The sequence below is a fragment of the Ammospiza nelsoni genome, chromosome 10 (assembly GCF_027579445.1).
Source record: "Ammospiza nelsoni isolate bAmmNel1 chromosome 10, bAmmNel1.pri, whole genome shotgun sequence".
Taxonomy (NCBI): domain Eukaryota; kingdom Metazoa; phylum Chordata; class Aves; order Passeriformes; family Passerellidae; genus Ammospiza; species Ammospiza nelsoni.
In genome coordinates, this window is record NC_080642.1 from 11709399 (window position 1) to 11733813 (window position 24415).

General features: G+C 43.5%; 1 protein-coding gene across 2 annotated transcripts in view; it reads right to left on the bottom strand.

The window, feature by feature from the left end:
• The window catches only part of MB21D2 (Mab-21 domain containing 2), a 64626-nt gene extending 41462 nt beyond the window's left edge, over window positions 1-23164 (bottom strand). Inside the window, exons 1-2 of one of the 2 annotated variants that reach the window (XM_059479704.1) lie at window positions 23092-23164; window positions 16294-16498 (exon numbers count right to left, since the gene is read on the bottom strand). In XM_059479704.1, coding sequence (XP_059335687.1) covers window positions 16294-16498 — 205 coding nt within the window. In that variant the 5' untranslated portion in view covers window positions 23092-23164. Of the gene's footprint in view, window positions 1-16293; window positions 16505-23091 lie in introns of those variants that run through there. The other variant, XM_059479703.1, reaches the window with a different exon arrangement.
• Window positions 23165-24415: the final 1251 nt, after the last annotated feature.

A 24415-nucleotide genomic window follows, 5' to 3' on the forward strand; every position in this document is an offset into this window, starting at 1 on the left:
GTCAGAGTCTCCTTTTAACTTCAGACAGGCAGAACCACTTGTGGAAAGCATTCTTGCTGAAAGTGGTTTTGCTTAAACCCTGGTCCAGGATTACCGGTCTTTACTGATGATAGCCTGCCTCTCCCACCACAAGGGAAGTTAAATCACCCCTGAGTTAGACAGCAGAGTCTTCCAGAAGATGAAAATTATCAAATATTAGATGTTTTTAAGCTTTTGGCTACTCTGGTCCAGAAGATTGCTTCCAACTGCCATCACTGCAGGCACTGCTATGAACAGTGGTTTTAAAACCCTATTAGGGACAGGAGTTAACCTGCTTCAGTCAAGCACAAGCTCTGGAAAACTCTGCCACAGCATAGTGTAAATTTTTGCAACCTTTTCTGATATGCTGATGTCAAACAATTCTTACCAGCCTAGTCTTGGATGACTCTTTTCTATGACGTCCAGCTTTGGGTTAAAGCAAAGCACACTAAATGGTACTCCTGCTGATGAAATGGAAAGCTAGGCTGCCATGAGGAAGATGGAGCAGTGTGAAGTGCACAGGCCTGAGAGTGGGAAGCCCTGGGTGGCTCTCTGCCTCCCCTGCAAATGCAGCACAGAAGGTGGCATCTCCCCCTCCTTGGCAAGGAAGACACGTCCTGCCCACCTGCCACAGCTCTTTGCATGTTCCTGAAAAGGCTTCAAGGCTACTAATTGATTTAAGAAACATTAGATTCTGTTTTAGTGCTGCCACTGTTCTCTAGGCAAAGGTGACAAAGAACAGCCTCAGCTAGAACACTGTGCCTCTCATGCACATCCTGGAGGAAGCATTTTGCCAGTCTCAAGAGAAATCTATGCAGAGACTCCCAGCAGCAAGGGACAAAGCCACACTGAGTGACAACACTGAACAGTTCAGTATTTATTAGACATGTACAAAAAATAAAATAGCTTGTTGTAGGCAGCTCAGTGCTGAAGCACTGAATTCCAGTTTTCTTGCTGTGTCAGATACTTCAATCAGGGAGGAACAAAGCCAAGAGCAGAGACACTCAGTCCTGTGTCCCAGCAGAGTGTCTGCACCCAGACACCAATACAAACATCCCTCAGTCACATCACAGCCGTATCAGGTCTGCCTGGCTCTGTTCTCTGGAGCCAGACCCATGCCTGGACACCGGCCAGCACACAGGTCCCTCACCACCATCATCCTGTGAACAGCCCTGTAACTTGCCTCTGCTCTCAGAAACCAGAGGTTACTGGCAGAGAAAATGCCTTCCTAGGAACTCAGAAATTCTGCAGAGAGATTGGAATTGGGGCAGCAGTGATTTAATATCTACCATTAAAAGCAGTTTAAAATTTTATGGTCAGAGATAATAAATCCTATCCAGACCTTTGCAGCTTGCAAGCCAGGCCATAGGCAGGGCAAAAATAGCTTTGCTACAAGATGACCAGGAACAAATTTAACTGCATTTCATATACAGAACACAAGCTCTGGATTGCATCAAACCCTTGCTTTGTCCAGCACCTAGATAAGCAGATGCAGGGTCACAAAAGAAGGTGCTAAAGCAAACAATATTTGCCAGTTAAAATAGATGGGGCCAAGAAATGAGGAATAAGGCCGAACAATATGCTGACCTGTAGTGCAAAGCTGGAGCATTATCTTCCTTGGTGCACAACACAATAGCAGCAATCCTAAAAATAACCTTACATTTTCCTCCAGAATCACCCTAGGTTTTCATTTTGGTCCAGGCTGTTTCTCATACTGCATGCAGGATCTCAAACAGCTTGAATCACTGCCTAGTTATCAAGTGTGGCACTGAATGCCTGCATGTGTAGGAATTCTGCATTAACACAGTTTGCATGAGACTCCAAGATGCACTGTTGAGATCTTTCAGAGATGCTGGTCACATGATTATTCTGCCCTGCTGAGGACACAAATTGCTTTGCCTTCCTTTGTCAGCTGCTTTTCAAAGCAAACAGAAAGACCTTCAACTACCCACCAGAAACAGAGACAGGGATGGACTAAGGAGTGTCCTTGTTACCATATCTGCTACAAAACAAACCCACAGACTCCTGCTGCCTTGCTGTGCGAGACACATGCAGCAAAAGCCACACAGTCCACAGAGCTGTGCACAAAGCCAAGCAGGTGGTGGGGCCTCTGTGCCCAGTTTCCCAATTTCCTCCCATATGGGTCAAGAGCAGACCTCCCACATCCTCTAACAGGAACTACTGAAGAGGCTGGAGGCTAAAGATGGAGTTGCATCAGCATGGAGGGGACATCAACAGAGAGAGGTTTGCATCAGTAACACTGGCTCTACCCTCCTACTCTTCTTTCCTCCTTAGATCAATTGCCCCTGTAATTGTGAGCAACACGACACTAACTACGGTCTCTTCAATATTCCAGTCACTGAAGTTGTAATGCCTTAAAAACAAAGGAATTGGGAGAGGGGATGGTGAAGGGAGAGGGCTGAAGCTGTGCTGTGTCAGGGAAAGGGAAGAGGCCTTTCTCCAGCTCTTTGATGTTGACTCCTGCTGTTCTAAATGGAACCTTACCCAGGAAAATAAATCTTTAGTTAAAGAATACTGCAAACCATAATGGGGTTTTATCCTGGCAAATACCAACCCCACACCAGCTTCTAAAGCTCTTAGTTGAGCAGAGGGTGAGCAGCACCAACACTGCGCTGAAATGCGCATTCCTAAAATTCCCCAGCGAATGCAGGCACGCTCAGAGAAGGCAGCTTAGGGGTTATTAGCTGAGAATTCAGGTTCAGATGTTCCACGGGACAGAGGTCAGGGCAGGGATACAACCCCCTGGCTCTCCTGCACATTATTTGAAAGTCTTCAAGCGTTCTCAGCACTCTCTGTGCTCTCACTACCCACCACTGCACAAAGCGTATTTTGCTTGTGTTCCTTCAGTCTGTGCTGTCTCTGGGGCTGGAGATCCACACTGCAGCAGCTCCTGGAGATCTCATGGAAACAGCAGCCAGCCCTACCCCTGATAACCACTGCATCTCTGTGAGGAAGGAGAGTACTAATGCAGCAGAAATCAACAAGCCTGCTTGTTTCTTATTCCAAAGCGAAGACAAAGGTGGGTTTTGTTCAGCTGAACAGAACAGCCAAGCCTTGCAAGGAGAGCAGGAAAACAAGTGGATATTTTTCATTTTGGTTTGGACCAAGTACCATGCAACAGGATGGACATAGAAATATTTTCTGAAGAAAAGTTTAAAATTTGAAATGCAGAAGAAAAAATTTGAAATGCTCTACACCTGTCCAGTAACACTGCTCCTCTGGAGACAAAGGGAACTGGGAGGAGGGGATAACATAGAGGGAAAAATCCAATGCTTCAAGCTTTTATTGTCCTAACTTTAGAATAGAATGAGTTTTAGAGCATAAGGAAAACAGAAACAAACATCTGATTTTTTGGGTACATTTTAGAAAAATATACGGCACACTAATACTTAAAAAGCAAAGCTGAAAGGTAGCAGGGACATAGACAACAAAATGTGAGAGTAAAAGAAAGTCCCTTAATTCCACATTTAACAACTAGAGGAAAAGAATTGTGAAGGGTGGGAATCAATTCCTATTATTTGGTATAAGTTTTCTGATAAATCAGTTTGCTAATCAAATCACACAATTCTTTTTATTTAAAGTTATTAATTTACAGTGTGTAATAGGTACATTTTCAGCCTTAGACTCTGAGCTGCATTTGGCAGCTACAGTGCTAATAATTAACTGTTAAAATATCTTGCTCATTCAGCTCACCAGCTCCCTTAAAATGTCTTGTGGCAGAAGCCAATGTGCTGTTTGACCAGGAAATTAGTTGTCTTGGAGACATCTTCACATGCTACAGCAGCTCAGTCAGTCACTTTGAGTGACGCCACCCAGCAATCTGCACATTACCTTCAAACACAAAATGAGGATATCAAAGCCACAGAAAGAGAAATCATCACCTGCAAGAAACATGCTGTTCTTCTCTCATGCACTGTTAGCTGAAGGAAGAGCTGTAGCAAGATGAGAGTTCTGATCTCAAAATGCTACCTGCCTGTGTAATTAGGTCACTAAAAGGCTAATGGTGCTCCTGGTTCATACAATCATTTATAGGAAAATTATACTCTATGCTGGTCTGGCAGAATCAGTCTCAGGTCAAACCTGCAGGCATCACTTCTAAACCAGAAGCTTACTATAAGATTAGACAAAGAGGAAATCCAGAAGTGTGATCACTAGCTATAACTAAATCTCTCAGATCAGAAAAAGAGTTACAACTGTAAAGCCATTCTGAAGTACCAGGCACCAATTTACAAAGACAACAAAACAGTTATTTCCAAGGTAAACCACTAATCCACGTTATATGACCTGGTTAAATAAGATGCTTATCTTCTAGCCACCTGAATGGAATGCTAAAATGGTGCTATTCTTGGAAAGAAAATGTGGAACCAATCCTGCCCAGCTTGAAGGTGCAGACAGGGATGCATCAAACTCCTCTCACCAGCTCTATACACATATGCAAAATGCCAAGGCAGAAAACGAGTCAAGCGCCTGACAGATTAGATTCATACCAGTGCATGTCTGGGACCCCAGACATGTTTGGGATTCAGGATTACTAATAATAGGGCACAATGTCTTTAATTGCCTTCAAAACACCTCGTACATGGCAACAGGCTTCTGTTGAGCTTTCTCCTGCCCCAAAAGACAGATTGGTGGCCTAGCAAGTGCTGGATCTAGTGCACCAAAGCCACCAAGCATCCTCAATTTTCTTCAGTACATGGTGTGATGATCCAACACAGTCAAAACTGACAGAGACTTATTCTCTTCCTGAGCCTCAAGGACCACTGGAGATGGCGTGCCCTGAAGACCTTATGGAAGCACAGAAAGATGCACTTAATGTAGCCACATCTTTGCTAACTCAATGACTTCTGAAACCACAAATCTATTAACCCTGGGTCTGCATATCTGCAACACAAAACACAAAGAAAATTCTCCTGCATATCTTTTTCATAGTATCACATATGACTGGGGAGTGGTCCAGTTCCTGTTCAAACAGAGGTACATGCAAATGCTTAAAACCTTCAGGAAGAAAGACACAGGCCCCGTATAGAACATTCCTGCCAACAGCTCCAGTTAAGGACAAAAAGAAAAGCCTTGTCCCAGCTGTAATAAAAGGTTCCCCTGGGCAGCAAGAAGAGTAGTTTTGCTCACAGAATATGTGCATCTCAGCTGAATTAGTTAATGTGTGTTGAACACACTGAAAATTGTGAAGTTGTATATAAATGCTAAGGATTGTTATTTATTATTGTCTCGGTGCACAACAGCGGAAACCAGTGCCATTTACAGACACGAATTAAGAACAACAGGAGGTCTATCAACATGCTGTGGGTCTGGGGATTTTCTTCATTTGTCTCCCTCAGACAGAAATCTTTTCCATAGGACTCCGACAGTCCTCACCAAGCAGTGCTGGCCTTGGCCCAGTGAAGCCTCTCACACTGGAACAGCTCTGTAGGGAGGGGCTGAGACCTCCACATGGAATAAAACAAAGGCATATACACATTTTAAGGAAAGGAAAGAGTCACTTAAAAGAAGTTGAGAACTCAGTGATGTACACAGAACAATAGAGTGATTCATGCATGTACAAGCAATGTCTTAGAAGACTGGTCTCAGCATAAGAACAGATTTTTAAACATTGAATTCTTTACCTGAATTTTTAAGAAGCAGTTTAGATAAAAAGATGATTCCAGATTTTTAGGGTGAAGAAGTGAGAGGGTTTGTCTAGTTTCTAAAGTAACTCATGAGTCCTCTAGTTCAGAGCCAGGATTTAGGTTTAAGAGGATCAAAATAATTTTTTAAACTTTGATTTTCCAGACTAACTTGTAACTTAACTCTGCAGCTCTGGTAGTGTGAAAATAGTTTTGCTAAGTGCTTATATAGCACATGCAAATCTCTCCCCAAGACAATTAAAATGACTGCACAGAAACAGTCTTTCTTTGATGTTACAAGCCTGTGTCAAAGGGGGTTGTATCACTGTAACATTGTTGCCTCAACTGTAAATTTTGCACATCCATAGACATTCACAGGATATTAAGAAAAAATGCAAGTTCAGGGTCAAACTTTTACAGACAACTTATTACATAATGCAAGCCTCTGAGAGATGCTCAATCAAATTGTAATGGTTCCTTTTTCTCAATAATGCACTTAGATGTGCATTACAGCTTCCTCATTGGAAAAAACATGAGCATTTAATTCAGCTTGTCAGAGACATGCTGTGCTGGCAGAGAGACTTGCATTCCTCTTATTTTCCTCAAGTAACTGATTGCTTAGCACATGGTTGTCCTACTGTCTACAAAATACAGATATTTCAGCAACTCAAGCTTTAAAAACCTTATATCAAGGGGCCAATATCAATATCTGATCTGCCATTCAGCACACTGTATTGCAAGTGTAAAAGAAGAATTTCAGAGGCCCTGAAGTGTTGTTACTGTGACATTCCCTTCTCAATTTGCAGAGCTGCACATTTTTTGTTTAATACCATTAAACCAAAAGTTTATTTTAAACAGCAATTCACAGTCCATGCCAGAACAGAAGCGAGCTTTGCTTGTTGTATCTCAAGGACTAAATACTGCAGAGTAGTTTCTCAGCTATCCCTGCATACAGATTTGCATCCACACCCAGGATTTGGAATCACATAGAATGAAGAGGGGTGGGCTTCACAGAGAATCTGCTGAGTTGGAAGGGACCACAAGGATCATCAAGTCCAACTCCTGTCCCTGCTCAGCACCATCCCCAAGGGTCACACCATGTGCCTGAGAGCATTGCCCAAACTCTTCTGGAGCCCTGCCAGGCTGGTGCTGTGACCCCTTCCCTGGGGAGCCTGTTCCAGCCCAACCACCCTCTGGGGACAGAACCTTTTCCTAACATCCAACCTAAACCTCCCCTGGCACAGCTTCAGGCCGCTCCCTCAGGTGCTGTCAGTGTCAGCACAGGGAGGAGATCAGGGCCTGCCCCTCCTCTTCCCCTCAGGAGGAAGCTGTGGCTGCAGAGGCCTCCCTCGGCCTCCTCCAGGCTGAGCAGGCCCAGTGCCCTCAGCTGCTCCTCACACGGTTTCCCCTCAGCTCCTTCACCATTCACAGCCCTCCTTTGGATGCTCTCTAATGGTTTGGTGTCTTTCTTACATTGTGATGCCCAAAGCTGCCCCAGCACTCGAGGTGAGGCTGCCATAGAGCAGAGCAGGACAATCCCCTCCACTGCCAGGCAGGTGATGCAGTACGTGATGGTAAGGTAATTAGGTTGTTACCTTGTCATGAAAGCAAATCAGATTGAACAAGCAAGACTTTCCTCTCTTGAAGCTGTGCTGGCTGTGATCAGTGACTGTGTTGTCTTCAAAGTGTTCTTCAATACCTCCCAGAATAATCTTCTCCATAACTTTACAAAGCACCAAAGTGAGACTGACAGGCCTGTAGTTTCTGGGGTCATCTTTCTTGCCCTTCTTGAAAATCAGGAATGTTTGCTAGCTTCCAGACAGCTGGGACTTCTCTGGATTCCCAAGACCACTTCAAAGTCATTAAGAGAGGTTTTGTGATAACACCAACAGGTCTTTAAAAATTCTCAGATAAATCCTATCAGGCCACACAGATTTTAAGGATCCAACTGAAGCAGCAGATCCCATGCAATTTCATGGCTGACTGGGAGTGATAATTGTCTCAGTCATGGTCTTCCAGCTCAGGGCACTGAGACCCCCTTGGTCCATCATTCCCCCATCCAAACTAGTGCAAAGCTGTGTCAAGGAGCACCTCTGGTTCAACAGAACCATGCCTTGCTCTGATTGCTGACAAAGAGGTGCATTTAGAAGGAAATGAGAGCATTTCCCTGCTGCTCACACGACACCCCTTATTTCATCTGAAGCAGACAAATTTTAGCTCCTTTGTTTGCTCTCAAGTCCAGATTCCTCAGTGTGCCAGACAATCCTGAACAATCATGCTCAAGAGTGGCAATGTACAAAAAAAGTTTAAATTAATTGGTCACAAAGTACCTACAAGAGCTTGCAAGATCATGCAAAACGCCCTCTAGAACAGGTTCCTGTTGCACTGAGCTAGGGACAGAGATTAGAGTTATCAGCTTTGACACTCAGCAGGAACGTGTCACAAAGGATTAAATCATTATTTCATGAAGTGTCAGCAAACGCAGCTTTCCTGCTGTTCTACCACTAACTTATACATTAATTAGTGAGGTACAAAACAAACACAAAATATCTCCAAGCACGTGCCTGTGGATGGGACACAGCCAGAGCTATCAGCACAGGATTCATTTCCAAAAGGAGCCACCCAAAGCATCACAAAGACGGAACTCTTCAGACTATTAAAATACAAAGAGTAGAATTGCTGAAGGGAAACACACAGAAGCTAACTGCAATGTTTGTCTCAGCATTTTTGATAGATGTTTAATACTACTCCTTCACAACCTCAGAACCTGATTTTCTAAACCAGGTCAAATATGCATCACTGAATAAAAGCATCCATCCTTGAGAGAGGGTTGTGGGGCAGTGCCAAAAGATCCCACAAACAGGAACAGGAGAGTTGAGACAAGACATCTTAGAACAAAAAAGAGCACTGCCATGTATTTTCCCCTTGCCTTCTGTCCCAAACTGCTGCCTTCTATTGAGTGGCATTGCCTGACACTGCTAAACTGCATCACCATGCACACCACAGACAGGATGCATTATTTAAACTAATTTGTCCCAATTTTGCTTTGGGGTCCATTCAGTACAAAACAATATTACTTGCTAGAACTGAGTTAAGTTGTAATCTCTCTCATAGACGTTGAATTGCACTTGATCTCAAAGCCACTAGATCAACATCAAGTGACAGGCAACTATTTGCCTTCATTATTTAAATACTTTTCATGGCAAGACTCTCAGAGCCAGACTTCCCTTTACATGGGAGAGTTGCATGATTAAATCATCCTGTCATGAAGAACTGCAGCACCACAGTGCTCCACTCTTGCAGTACCATCCCTCTTTTCACAGACTGCTGAAGCACAGGAGACAAGGAAGGATTCTCATAGTACCAAGGCCTACTACATATGATTATATTCCAAAACTTGCATAGATCTGTATAAATTCGGGGGCAGTTCAGAACAGAGGTCTAGGGTGTCCTCACTCTGACTCAGTTTCACCCACAGAACGATTTTCTTAGGTTGAAATAGATGCCACCCACCTCCTGTTCTACCAGCTGAAGCCACCCAATGCTGTGAAAATGTCTGCCCACAGCCCTAAACATGAGTGGGTGGCAGTAGCTACCACTGCTGTGTCAAAGACATGGATATTATGAACCTTAGAGCAACCAATCACCCCCACTCCATGGTATTTGTACTTTTGACACCAGCATGCTGATAACAAAACACGTTAACAACCTTCTAATTAAATGCTTTCAATTAGGTTAAAATCAGACTGTCTGACAGTTGAAACAATGCATTAATAAGATCATTGTGACTTTCTTAGCATCCAGGGTTTATTAAAAGCTCAAAAGTCAAATATGTTGGGGAGCAGGGAATCTATCTTCTTCCAACTGAATGCTTCCTATACAACCACACAGTCACTGAAATAGTGCTTTGAAAGAACTGCAGAAAGTTTATCTACTGTAAAAGTACATGATTCAGAGACCTGCCAGTTTGGTTGAAGTACTAAGGCACAGATTAATTTACTCAGTTCAGGACAATTGCTATTTACAGTAAAAGGGAATGCAACAGAATGGTAGAAATGAAAGCAAACAGTGGAGTTCTCTTAATGAAACATAGCAAAATTCATAGCTGCATCTGTCAATTGCAACATCAGCTGCTGCTGAAAGATTTATTTTGAATGTCTCATAAGCTGCCTTCAGGTTCCATTAGAAAAATAACAAAAGCAAACCAAAAAGAAACCAACAACAACAAAAAAGCAACCCCCCCCTCCAAAAGAAAAACCACCAAGAAAAGCTGACTGCCCTATTTTTGTTACTTAGACAGGTTTGTGCTAACAGAAGTGATAAAACATCATTGGATATAAAATCCATAGTTAAGATGGGGAACCTATGAAATATGGTTGTGAGTTCCAATAAAGCTACAGTTCAGCTCCTGAACTCACACCACTCTAGGAGTCATCAGGACAAGACTCAGACCAATAACTAGGGCCATGCAGCTAGAGGTCATTTCTCAGCTCTCTCACCCTTGCTCCCATGCAGGCTCACTGCTCTTTTCCCAATAAAGGACATTCTCTGAATTCAGCTACCAAAGCTGCTTTCTGCTTAGCTCCCATGATAGATCTTCTGCTATTCCAAGGGGAAAAAAAAACTCCAGACACTCCCCTTTGCTTCCCCAGAACTCCAACCTACTCTACTTCTTGTTTCATACCCCAAAGATAAGCAAATTAAAGACAGTCTAAATGTAACATATTATGTTGTACACATGAAGGGACTGTCACTCTCAAAGAATTTTCTCCTTGTTCAGAGGATGGCAGGCCAAGGTATCAATGGCCAGAATTAATGGTTTTCTTTTAGGACATGGAACTTACCACCCCAGCTGTTGCTAAGGGGAAACCCAGGAGATGTGTCACCCTATATAATGCACTCAAGTCTTAAGCCTCTCCTTTCACAGCAAAGGATCTACAGCTCTTGCTTCTCAAGTGAGCTTCATACATCAGCATCACCCAGACAAAGGTGATGGACTCCACAGCAGGTCATTTTTCTTAGACTCACAGAAACCTGACAGGTCTATTCCAGAGCCTCTACCTGCAGCTGCCACCACAGGGTTTCACACAGATGTGCTTGGAAGTGCAATTTGCCATCTCAATCACTGTTCACAGTGTCATGCTGAAGCAGCCCTTGCAGCTCAAGACCCCTTGACTGGAGGTGAAAGGCAATCTTGGCCTTAGCCATAACCCTTCTGGGCACTTTCTCACCTAACCAATCCTGCAGAGTACAAACAGGGCAGGAGAAGATTCCAGAGGTGTGCCTGGGAAAACCATCCTTGCACCAAAAGGACTGGGGCATGTCCCTAAAGGTGCACCTCAATGCAAAATTGCACATATAAAGGCCCAAGAAAAAGTGCAAAAATTTCAGCTGTGGAGAACACAAAGCAGGAACCTGTCATTTGTGAAATAAAAATTATGACAGACAAATCTAACTGTTAAAAAAACCTGATCAGCTTGGAGATTCTCTTTGAGAAGTCCAGGCAGGACTTTTACCCTCTGAGTTTCCTCTAGGCATTGTTGATGGGCTACTCTGGGTCTCTCATCCAACCTGCACATTACCAACGCTATAATAAAACATGTCCTCCAGCCTTCCTGAGCAATGTTGGAGTCATCTTTAATTTAGCTTCACCTATAAAAGTAGCCAGCTGCTTAAAAGAAAGTTGAACAACTGATTTGTAACTAGAATTGCCCTGAATATTTTAGCGTTCACAAAAAGTCACATAGGAAAAAAAATGGAAAAGTCAAAACCTCAACAACTCCTGTATCCTGGTTACCATCCTCCACTGTAATTATAAAATTGCCCTTAAAACATAATTGCATAATTGGGCTTGGCAAGTATTCTCCCAAATCTTTTACAAATATTTCCACAGACTGAAAGAACAGGCGGTGGGCAGTCTGACAAGCCTGCCATGAGAATTTGTGCCCTCAGGACATGTTCCTAGCTATTACACTAAATACTTTGCATCACAGACTAATGTTTCAAAACAGTAGTCGAGCAAGTAAAATACCAGCATCTTAAAACAAACTGAGACAAAGATTTTCAGTCTATTTTCACTGGTGATACATATATAGACCAACAATCCCTTTGAACAAAAAGACACAGAGGAGGCTACCAAACCTTTTTAACCAATTCCCAGTGAAAGCAATTGGTTGATTGATGAAAGGTACAACCAAATAGAAGCTACCAATGCTTTGTAGCCTTACCTTACCAGTTTAGTACACTGTCCCCTAATTAAGAAAAACAAAACCACCAAGAAACCCCCCAGCCTCAGATGCAAATACAGAAACATGTGGCCTGCAGGGAGAGGAGACACTAGTGAAGCCAGAAATGAAATCTGTGATAGAGTAAGGTTGTTTTTAACAGCTGTGCATTATGCATTCAGCAGCACAGGGAATGCCAGCAGGGAGCCTTTATTAACATAGGCCTCAGAGTACAGTGTGCTCCTATCATGATTGGCTTCTCTTGAGAGAAGGCACACACACACAAAAGACTTAACCCTAGAGAGATCACTCCAATCCTGTTGCTATTTCATCAGCTTGACACTACAACAGGAAGCACAGAATTTCCATGATGTATGCTAGACACATACCTAAACAGGCAACACTTCAAACAATGCTTGAAATCTAATCTACAATAGATTTTATCAGCAAGTTATGGCAGGTATGGGAGGGGAGGAAAAAAATGCCACACAAACCCACACAAGAGTCACACTGCCAATGCTGTTCTGCTACACAGACCTCAGGTACAGAGGGAAACTGGAAAATTCTTTCCTTGTAGAAGCTGCTGACAAAGGCAAGCTATTGTGAGGACACCTGTGTTGTCAGCACAGCAATCTGCACCTCCAGAGCACATATTTTAGGGGCTCATGAGTCCAGGAAACAGCTGGAAGCCTTGCTACAGATGCAGGGGCTCAGCAGGGTAGCTCACTCCATTTGGGAATCGGTATTTGCAGCAGAAAAAATTTGCTGATGCCAGCCCTGCTTCCACTGAGACTTGCCTCTATCACAAACACTTGCTAGCACACCCAGCACAGCAGCAGGCAGACACCAGAGAATTAGGAAATGATCTCAGAACAGGATCACCACCTCTCCTGTATCAGGTGCTGAGACAAGCTCTCTAGAGGTCTTGTCAACAGCTCTAAGTTGCAGCTGGCTGCAGATGCTCAAAGTATGGCCTGCCCTGGTGGCCACTTCCCACAGAAGTAACCACTGAAGAGACAAAAAGACACACTAGAGGCCTTAAAACCCCAAAAGGCCACTTTAGCACCAATTTAAACTAGTCTGTTCCTTGATTTGATTTCTCAGGAAGCAGAATGGCATGAAATGTCCTAAGCATCTGTCTTCTGGCTCTGCTGAGAAGTCTCATAGTAGGAAATAGAAACAAAACACCAACCTAAAGAGCTTGAAAACTGCTCTAGATGACTGAACCCTGATGTGTACCTGTAGTGGAGAATATAGCTCTATATAGTCTGTACTAATTCATATATCTTTGTTCCTTTCTCTTGTTACTATATAAAATTCTAGAGTCAGTATTCCAAACATCATGAGTTGGTTTGAGGCAGGAATAGCACTAGAAATTTCAAGGAGTTATTTTATATGCAATGTTCAATTATGTTCTCTCAAGAGCATAATATATGTTTTTTTTAAGCCTACCACATCTATGCATTAAAGCAATTTTGACTTAGGTGCTGAACAGAAAGAGACAGCCAGTATTCATTAAAGAATTTCCTGAAAGTACTTGTACTGCAGGAATAATACCCTCTAGATCAGGTACCCTTAAATGCTTTTTAATATGACTGCTATGCACCTCCCATCACAATGGCAGCAAGTACTTTAAAAATCAAAATATCATTGACTGTAATATCATCATTTGATAAAAATACTCCTTTATCACTTTTTATGCCCAAAACCCTCCCAAAACTGAGTCATCAGGGGAATAAGTAGTTAGCCCCTTTCATGACTAGCAGGTAGACACTTGGTCTCAGCCTGTCTCAGCCAGCCCTCTGCCCAGCACACAAGACTGTCTTTTCTCCACTCTTTCTCTTGGTTCCTACAGCCTCTCCCTCCTCTGAATCTCAATCATACCTGAATCAAAGAGATAAGAATTTATCAGGCATAGCTCAGTGTGAGTACAGGAATTTACCAACAAAGGCATCAAAATACACCTGTTGTTTTGGTATGGGGTGTTGGCAAGACCATATGGTCTTAGTGACTGTGAAAGGGACTGTGAATGGCCAGGAACCACCCACATTCAGAAAATGCTCACTTCTCCCACCAGAGAGGTAAGTCATTTTCAGTCCTCTTCTAAAGCCTGGGACACAAGATTTTGGACAAACACACGACAACAGTGCCTCTCCCTAATTTTCTCACAGTCCAACTCTTTAGCTCTCCCAGAGTTCAGTTATAGCCAGGGCAAGACAACACAGATGAAAAAGAGTTAATACAAATTAAAAGGAAAGTCTGACCTAGAGGGCAAGCCATGCAGAGTACAAACATCTGAGAATCTTCGCAAGGTCTCCTCACCTATCATTCATCCACCAATTACACACCAGTGTAATTAAATCAGGAAAGCTATGTTTAATTTTCCTATCATCACCCGACGAGATAAGGGCAGTACATATGGGAGAGATCAGGCACAGGGGAAAGAGCTATTTATTAATAAGTTAAATCCTTTTAGATTTAAGAGCCTCTCTTGCTAAGAAGGATCTGATCCACAAACACAACTTCTAGGGTCTAATGCAGGCAAATTAGACATGCCATCTCCATTTCTGTCCTGGGTTCAGTCCTCAAGTTTCTTCTTTTATTCAGAAACAAGACTTACTGAAAATTATCAGGTACAACTTAGACAGAAATAAGTTTTTTTGTTGAAACCAATGGTTTAGCTATACATTTGGAACTGAAGAATGCTCATCTCCCAGTCATTATATTAACAAAGACAACCACATTAATTTACATTACTTCTGAACAGCCTAAGGCTCCCTGTTTCATGAACAGCAAGGCATTAGGGTGTATTTGCAGAAATACAAGGCATGCTCCAGTTTATTCTTCTGTCTTTCTTCTATTGCTTTCTCCTACACAAGGCAGGAAGAAAATCTGTGATCCCTGTACCCTGCAAAGACTATTAATGCTTAAACAGGATCATACAAAGCTTTCTCTGCTTGCTAGCCACAGCAGCTATTGCTTTTTTCTCTTCACTCTTCTTTGCTCCATCCCATCCAGCCATGTTTCCTCAGCCAGTTATTTAAAGCCCTGATTGAAAAATGTATCAGATGATAATACTGGATGACTTCCACCAGATCATGTTTTTAAGAAAAAAAAAATCCTACAGGCTTTGAGGCAACCATGGCTTCACCACATCTTTTTTGTTGTTGTTTAACTGGGAAGGGGAAAATATTTATAACTGCAACTATAAATATACACACTACTGACTTTTCAACTTGTTGTCCTTGTTCTCAGGCTAAATTTAGTCTGCTATATCCTGTCCAGCCCTTGGTGAAAAAGCAATACACATATAAAATTGTGCAAATCCCATACAGTGGGCAATTATACTGATCCAGGTACCTTACAAGATAACCAGTGGGACAGACAGATTCTCATAACAGAGTGTAGGTGTGTTCATGGCTGTAGAGGAACTGGTCTATCATAGAGATAATCCTTTGAGACAGAAAATAATATTCATTACAATAGGACAGCTCTGTGTTTCGGGATGAGAAAAGTGATGTAGGTTATTCAGAGTGTACATGCAGATCATGTGCCAAGTATGCTTTAAGGGTGTATGTGCACCTCTGAGCTACAAAGAGCCATTCACCGGCCACAGCAGCTGTTTACACAAAAATGCTGAGAGTATGTTTAAGACAATGATTGAAACTTGGACGACTGATTTCAAGGTCTAATCTGCACGTTAAAGAGCATCCTTTTGTACCCTGAAGGCTCTTATTCCTCTGAGTGATTTCTTAGTCAATTCAGGGTAAATATTTATCAGAAACTGACTACCTGGAGAATCAGAGTTGTTAGTCATTCTACTGTTACTCTTAAGAAGCCTTAGTCATGCTAGAGCCCAGGTGATTTCCGCAAGGGCCAACACATGCTTCACCCTGGTTTAAGGATCCCAGCCTGCGATTCAAAGTTTCACACAGATGAAGACTCCCCCGCCACAATCTCACTTGCTCCACTCGCTGCGAGTTTTGCAACCTAAGCAAGAAAGGCAGTTCGGGAGATGCTCCTGCACAAGCATCCGCCGGTCTAATAGCCAAAATAAGCGGTCCAGAAAAAAAAAAAAATTAAAAATCTGTGCTTCCTATGTCTCGACAGTTGGGGGTAAAAACAATAAAGGGCCGGACTCGCCTCGCCTGCTGGCTCGGCGTGTTTCTCGGGCACCGGTCAGCTCTGCGACCCAGCCTTTCCTCTGTGCTTATAAATACATCGCTGCCAAAGGCTAGTCGGATAGGACAGGAAAAATTAGTTTCCTGGGGGTGAGAGCCGCCCTGCGAGCGGGGACCCCCCAGGCCGGCGCGGGGAAAGGCTCCGCCGGTGCCGCACGGCCGGGAGCCCTGCCCGGGGGTCCCCGGCCGGCATCGCCCCCGCCCCGCCCCGCTCGGTCCCTGCCCTACCCAGCATGGAGAAGATGAAGTCCTTGGCCGTGTGGATCTCCAGGGCTCGCTGGTCGTCGTACTCCCTCTGATCGTGCTTGGTGAATTCCTGGATGAGTTTATTTAATTCCTCCACCCTGGCTCCCGATCGGAAATCCAGCTCGGGGAAGGGAGGCTTGCTGGTGGTGCCGGCGGACCCTGCCTTGCTGGCGAGAGGCGCCGCCATCTTCATGCAAAAAAAAAAAAAAAAAAAAAAAAAAAAGGAAAGAAAGGGAGAGGAAAAAAAAAAAAAAAAAAAAAAGGAAAAAGGAGGGGTTTGCACTGTTGAAATGGAAGAAGGCGAGCGGCGGCGCAGCGGCAAGCCCGGGCGCGGGGCTGGCCGCCGGCGCGGAGCCCGGAGCGGCGCCGGCCGCGATCAACAAGCGGCCGCGCGGGCTCGGCCCCCGCCCGCGGCACCGCGGAGCGCCCGCCCGCCCGCCGGGGGGAGCGCAGCACAGCCCAGCCCAGCACGGCACGGCTCAGCTCAGCGGGGGCTGCCCGCGCCGGCCGGGCCGCGGGGGGGTGCCAGCTGCCGGCGTCACGGCGGGCGGGTGCTGGGGCTGGAGCCACACCGCTGGCTCGGGATAACATTCTCTCTCTTTTTTTTTTTTTTTTTAATTTAAATTTATTTTAAATTTCAGCAAAAGCCTTGTCCTGAAAGTGGATTAATAACTGGTTATGAACTCTGCTATTCCATATCCCCCAAACATTCTGTGTTTATCCCTCTTTAGCTTCTTACGCTACCTTGAAGGTTGCTTTAGATATACATATATGTTTATGTATAAGAAATTAATTTATGGTATGTCCTAGGAGAAATGACCAAGATAAAGTATTGCAACTCCTGCGCTTGAACCAACCCTGTCTCGAAGCTCCTGGGAGCCACATAGACAAAGGAAAGGAGGGGAAATGGGATATCGAAAGACTTGCCTGAGGTCAAGTAGCCTGGGGCAAGGAGCCCAGACCTCTCATCTTCATCCACTTCTCCTATCGGCAAGACTACACCCTTTTCTTCTGTATGTAATTTTAATGCCTTCTAACTTTTCAACCTGCAGTGGTTTTTCTCCCTTTAGCCTGATCTTCTGTGCCTTGACCCATCATTGAACACATACAGCACTATCTGTTACATGTATTAGTGCATCCACTGGAAGAACTGTCTGTCTTTCTGCCCAGGCAGCATACAAATACATTGGTTTTTTCTTCTGTAGGGCATTTAGATACCATGCCATGGATGCAAACTGCTTGGATATGTAATATCCTCTCAAGATTCTTGGCAGGAGACAAAGCTTTCAGCTCAGTCTCAGACTATGGTAAAATGTGTCTACCAAAATCAGGCATGAGCATTTGGATAAATAATCGGATAATAAATAAATAAGTAAAGCTCAGTGTGAAGCGGTCACATGAGGATCTGAAGAGGTTACAGGCTGGTTTGCCTGATACATTGTAAATACAGATGCCAGTCTTTAAACCTGAGCTTCGGGATGTTGCCTAGCTCCTCTGAACCATTACCTTGATCTGAAGTTCAGCAGAAGGGTAGGTTTGGACCCTGTAACAGAAACCACAGACCATTCAAGCAGAACGCCTGGTGCCTCTGGCTTTGTCCTGTAGCTGCTGATAGATACCGTTTTGGGCACTGATATGCTCATTATCTAAGAAATGATGTCCCAGAGGTACAGGCAGGTCTCTGTGTGTGTGTGCACATGCCCTCTGCTGGGTACACGGGCCCTGTTGTGCTCAGACACTGCTCACAGTCGACTGACACACATCGACTTCATTCACCATCGGAGCCTCGGTGATCAGCTGCCTTGTCACATGAACCTCTGACTAGCACTTTGTCTGACTTTGACCAACCACCTCTCCTCTTCTTCCCTCCCCAGCAAAGTCTACAAAAAAAAAAAAAAAAAAAAAAAAAATTAACTGATGGCAATAGCACCATGCAGGATCTGACTTGCAGAAGAGCAATTAGCAGTGTGCAGTGTGGGCGGCCTGCCCTGGGGGATTAGTTCTGCTAGCCCGGCTCAGCCCATGTCCTCCACTCCAGGCTGCTGCGGTCGCTGCCTGTCTGAGCTCTCTCGCCTCCTGCCCCTGCCAGGCTTTGGGAGCCCTGGTGCTGTTTCCCTGCAGCGTTTCTTGCCGGGGTGACAATCTCATACAGGCGGACAGCTCCCTCTGGTGATGATGCTGCTCCCACAGAAGCCACAGTAGCTCCTGAGCCCCAAGCCGCTTCAAGACCTGCCCTGTCCGTCTCTGAACACCTCTAAGTCTCCTGCGTGCCTGTCATAACCATTTTAGCTGTGTGGGTCTCCTTGTTTCCCTTTGACGTGGTGCAAACCTCCAGCAGCTCTGCTGCATGCATCACGGGCACCACCTGGGCAAAGCAGATGGATCTTTTTATACCAGTTACAGTTTTCATCCCCAATCCTCTTGCTTAATCTTTTTCAAGCTGATGACCTCCACAAGCTTCATGGACCAGATAGCTTTCTTCCCTAACCATATTCTATTTGCTGCATCATATTTCAATACTAGAAGTTCCAGTCATTTCTTTATGAGCATTTTGTCTCAGATTCTATCTTTCAGTGGACCTCCAAATGGTCCCATCAACTCTCCACCCACATCAACCACAGACTATCATTTTCCTCTCTCTTCATTTAACCGGTCTAAATCCCATTCAGTGACAACTTCATAGTAGCTTTCATTGCCTGAATTCACTAAGCACCTGTGGAAAACATGAAGTTCTTCAGAAACAGCTAACACCAGAAGCAATGGCGATTTCACTTTGTCTTTTTTAATGACACTGCTGCTTGAAGTTATAGCCACCTTCATACTTTGAGAAAATTTCCATTATATCAGGCTCATAGCTGCTCCATGCTTTTTGTTCACCTGAATTTTTTTATTCCTGGTACCATGCATTATTCAGAAATTGCTCAGATCCAAAAATTTGCTTCATTCAGTGTCTGAGCTCAAACCAAGACTGCTCACCAAGACCAGCATCAAGCCAGCAGCTTTAATTTTCTTCAAAAGTCTCTGACAGGTACTGCACCTCTCTACCTCACCTCAGTGCTAAGATAAATTTTGCTTCATGAAAAGCAGTTGCACTTGTAAAAGATCCTTCTTACCACCTTCTCTAGAAACCTTTGAATGGGCTTGGATTCCTCAGTGGCAAGTGGGATCTGCCTCACCATCATGTGCTTGTTAATACCCTTGAAACTGCATCAGCTTGCAATTTTACCTCATCACATCAGTGTAATTTAAGATCTCTGAATAAATACACAGTTAATTCAAGTCTTACGTAAATCAAGCACTGGGGATTACTTGAGCAAATAAATGAGAATGAGATTGCAAATAGTGTTGGCCCAGAGTTTTCTACCAAATCTTTTTTCTTTCTGAAATTGAACTCTTTTTGGAAAAAATGCAACATCCTCAAAGCTCCTCTTGTGAGCATTATCTGGGACTAGGAAGGAACCTATAGCCTCTGTTATGCTGGCCCCAAGACTTGCCAATGAGGACATTCACCTTAAGGGATAAGGATTGACAACCTGGATTACTAAACTGCTTCTCACCTGCACTAGAATCTGTGCTCTCCCTCTCACACTCACCCTTCCTTTCTCCCATGTGTTCTCTCTTTCCTTCAAACAGCCTTCCTTTTTTTCCTCCTTCAAAAGACTTCCTCTTCCTTTTTTCTTGCAGAACAGATACTGTCTTTCCAGCGCCACTTCCAGCATTCAGAAATACAACATGCCACAGAGAAATGATGTGAAAGAGAAGAAATAGCTATTCTCACTTCTGTAGCATGACCTGGGACCTCAAAAAGCTTTTCACACTTGAATAGGCTGGCTCAAAAAACTGCTGGATAGCAAGTGAGTAATAATACCATCATCCTAAGACTGGCAAAACAGTACTGCAGTAGCTATGAAGAGCAATTGGCCCAGGGTACCAAGGGAGATAGACCAAGCAACTCATGGCCTGATGCTCAGTCCATTTCATTTAGGTGCTGTAAACTGTAGAGGGAATTAATTGGAGCAAGATCCAGAAATAAGATGGAGCCTGAGATACATCATCTTGGAATATTTCACTGCAGTTGATAAGTAGAGCATGATGAAAAATGAGCTAAATTCATCCCTCATTTCATGGAAATTGTACCCAGTTTTTAAAATTTCAAAGTAGACTCCAGAAAGACCTCCCTTTTCTGTACTTAGCAAAGCAGCAGCTGTAGCTCAAAGCTTCATGTGGCATGGGACTTTCACCAGGAACAAAATTGCTGACTGGAAGTGCTCTATTTTCTCCATCTGGTGGCTGCAATTTCTGCTTTGTATTATTGCAGTACCTTCTAAGCTGTTCAAGAGTCCTTTGTGCCTTGTGCTGCACAAACCTGGTCCTGGCCTATAGAACAGGCTGTCTGTGCAGATAAGAAGAGTGACAGAGCAGGGAAATGAGCTGCTCACATGGAGAGAGTCGCTCAGTGGCAGACCAAGGATCCTGCTGTGCCATCTTCCTCCCTCTCCTTCACTGGCTTGGCACTCAGCTGTGCTCTTCCTATTGATAGCTGGATCCTGGCCAAGACTTCTCCCTTTTCCTCTGCCTGTACACTTTCTCTGTGGGACCTCAATTCCCAGGTCTGCACCAGTCCCAGTAGGAAGGAGCCCAGAGAAGCACCAAACCTGGTTTCACATAATTCAGGACCTCACTTTCATTGAGGTGGTGATATCCTAGTGTACTGCAGCTGCTTCACCACTCTTCAGATCTTTCCCTTCATAGCAGTCCCTTGTCTGGTTCTGTAGCAAGGCTTTTTTGGGACTCCTGGACAAAACTGGAATGTCACAGAATACCATGATGTAACCAAAGCACTCCTTGTGCTTCTTTGTGCCAGGTTTTCCCTTCCTTCTGAAGCCAGAAACTGCCTGTATTTCATACACAGCAAAAATATCTTCAAAACAGCACTTACAGGTAGCTGTCTTCAGGCATCACAAGGCTGGGATCTGCAAAATCTGGGTTTAGTGCAGACTCAGGGCACACAGAATCTTTCAGATGAAGTCTGGACTCAGGACGTTTCCCTGGCTCTGCTTGTCAAATTATGTGCTTTAAAGGGGCAAGAGTTTGAGGAACTGCAGTCACAGAGCCCCATCACAGCACTTGCAGACTCTGGAGATCTGGAACTGGCAAGGAATTTGGCTCCTGTGTTGTATTCATGGTTCCCTCTTTATTTCTCCTGTTTTTAAGGTAAAATCAGCTCAATTCTAATAACTAATGCCACCTGGAGCTGTCTCCACATGGGACATGTGTGGTCACAACTATTAAATTTGTCAGCCAAACTAGCAAGGATTATACTCAGCTGTGTCCCTCTTCAAACACCTAGTGTCCCCCAGGTGTCTCCCAGAGACAATGACAGGCTCTGCTTCCTCCTTATTCCCCCTCCAGGAACCATAAATTTTGTGTCTGGAGCTAAAAAGTCTGCATGATGTACAGGCACAATCTCAATATGCCAAGGATTATGTCAGGCAAATAGCATCCAGCACACACCACAATCTTCATACAGTTTTAAAAAGGTGTGTGTTGCTTCCTTGACAGACTTAAAATTCTTCTCCAGATTAAAAAAAAAAAAAAGCCTTCCCCTGTGAAGAGTTGTGATCTGCATCCTGTCAGTAGAACACAGCATTGAGCTGTCCGCATGGCAGCAGAGCTGTGCTCATTAAAATTTTTTTAAACAATAGCATTGCATCTGTCACAGCCAGCCTCAAAGTACCCATACTCAGGATGCTTAAAACATTTTCTAAAAGAAGAGCAGATGCTTTTAAGTAAGATTCTAAGAAGCAAACTCCTGATTCTCAACCAGCTTCAGACAACAACTACTGAAAGTCCCCAGGTGGATCATTTACTATTCTTGCCTCAGTGTCTTTTTTTTTTTGTCTTTTACTTAGGTGAAAATATACTAGTGATGTGTTAATCTCATTATTGTAAAGTGTCATTAGATTGTAGCCAGGCACTTTTGAAATTGATCTGAAAAACTTCATAGTCTTTAAGTGGGCTGGCTCAGGACCTCTGTAAGCAATGTTTGTATAGATTTATGCTGCTCATTTCCTGGATTTATGTTAATTTTAGATTTATTTTGAAATTGGGATTTTCTCAAGCAGTAAAATTTGGATTCATATCTGAGCATTGCTTTGCATTGCAGTGCTGCACTGGAGCTCATGCTTTGGTACAGGGATATGACCAGAATATTAAATCCCTCACCCATGTGCAAATTTCTCCTACATGGAGAGGATACAGATTTGGTGTTTGGGTTTGGTTCCATATGTGATAAATAAATGTTGGTGGGGCAGTTTGGGGAACACAAACAGTATGACATGCTCCCTTACACATCTATATGCATTATGTATAGCTTGTCTACTCACTGCTGTTGTTCATTTGTAGCTAATTGCTTGTATTACAATAACAGCAAAACCCACAAATTACAATCAGGGCTCTATTGTACAGGAAACCAGATATAAATACAATGAAGAAGTGGTCATTAGCACTTCTGTTTCATTTCCTTGTGTGCTCAGAGACCTCACTCAGTGACTGTCTTCCAATCCAGGAGCTCAGAAATGTTCCCAGTGAGTCTGTGCCTGCAGTGATGTACAGACCCACCAGACCCAGTAACTCCATTTCTTGAGCCACCCCTCTGCTAACAAACTGACTACCAGCAGCAGTTTAAGTTTCACATCATATTCTGCAGCTCTTGAGCAGATTTCAACACAGCACTTTACATGCAAACTCAGTAAAATAGCAACTGTGTTGCAGACATACCTGCTACCTCTTTGGAGCCTTGTAATGTGCCAGTCTCAGCATCATTTCTTACTTCAAATCCCATTGTGTAGGGGCCACAGCTGAAAAATGGCTGTAGCTGTAAAAGATGGATATTTCTCTGAGTTTGAAAACAAGAAACACTCCAACACCCAGACTCTTTCCTATGAAGAACACACTTCTTACTAGTTATCATAAGGGTGTGGGGAAAATAGAGGTTTGCAGGAAATGCTACAATTCCCTGTGGCAGCATCCACACAAAGAGGAAACCTCCCTTGGTCACATGTTTAAAGCCAAAAGTCCCTTTCTTCTGCCTTTCCCAACATTATGCTTCCTGTTAGAATATTCCAATCTGTAAATGATTATGAAACCACACTGACATATCAATTTCCTTTTGATTAGCATGAAGATTTACTAGTTTTCTTCATCTCTTTCTATAAAAATACATTAACATAAAATGAAATTCAGGAAGCCTGAGCTCTGTACTGTATTTAACTGCCCTGTTTCACTAAAAAAATCTCTCTGCATCTGGCCACTGCTGGCAGATTTTTAAGAGCTCATTTTTTGTGCTGTTGAGAAGCAGCTTTCAGCACAGCTTTGGCTGATGTATGGGTTCATATCTGAGAAAGGGAAAATCTGAGATGGATAAACAAAAAGCAGGAACAATCTATAATAACAACAACAAAAAAATTCTCCTGTAATTCTAGTGACAGCCTGAAAATGTGTTAGATAAAACATTTTAGAGATCTATAATAACGAGTAGGAGTTTGTGTCCTGAACACAGGACTTGTCTGTCTGCCAAGACAGACAATTGCAAATGAAAAATAATGGAAGAATGGGAGGGGAGGAAAGGAAGGAAAGATAAGGAAAATCAAAATAATTGTGCTTTTCATGAAAGGTATTAGAGAGCCAGGACTTGGTCAGATCTGCAACACACATGAATGCTTTTTCTAGCTTTAGTTCAACTTATAAATCTAATAACTAACATAAACTGTTTTCCACTTCCAGTACTGAGCATGCTGTTTTCTGCTTTCTGGAATGGTCTGTATTTACTCTTAAGTGTTTTGTGTTAGCAGCTGGTATGTGAGTATCTGCAAAATGAGTGGATTCCTGGAAAATGAAAAACACCTTTTAGTCTGAGATTAGCAAACACCTTTTGTCATGTGGACTCTTATATGACCTTGAAGGTCCTTTCCTTCAAGGTCATATAAGAAAAGAGCAAAAGCAGTGAGCATAAACCAAAAAAAGGAACAGAAAATCCCATCAGAAATGGAAAACTCTCAAAGCAGATACTGTATGGCTCTTACTGGTGACCAGGGGAATGGAA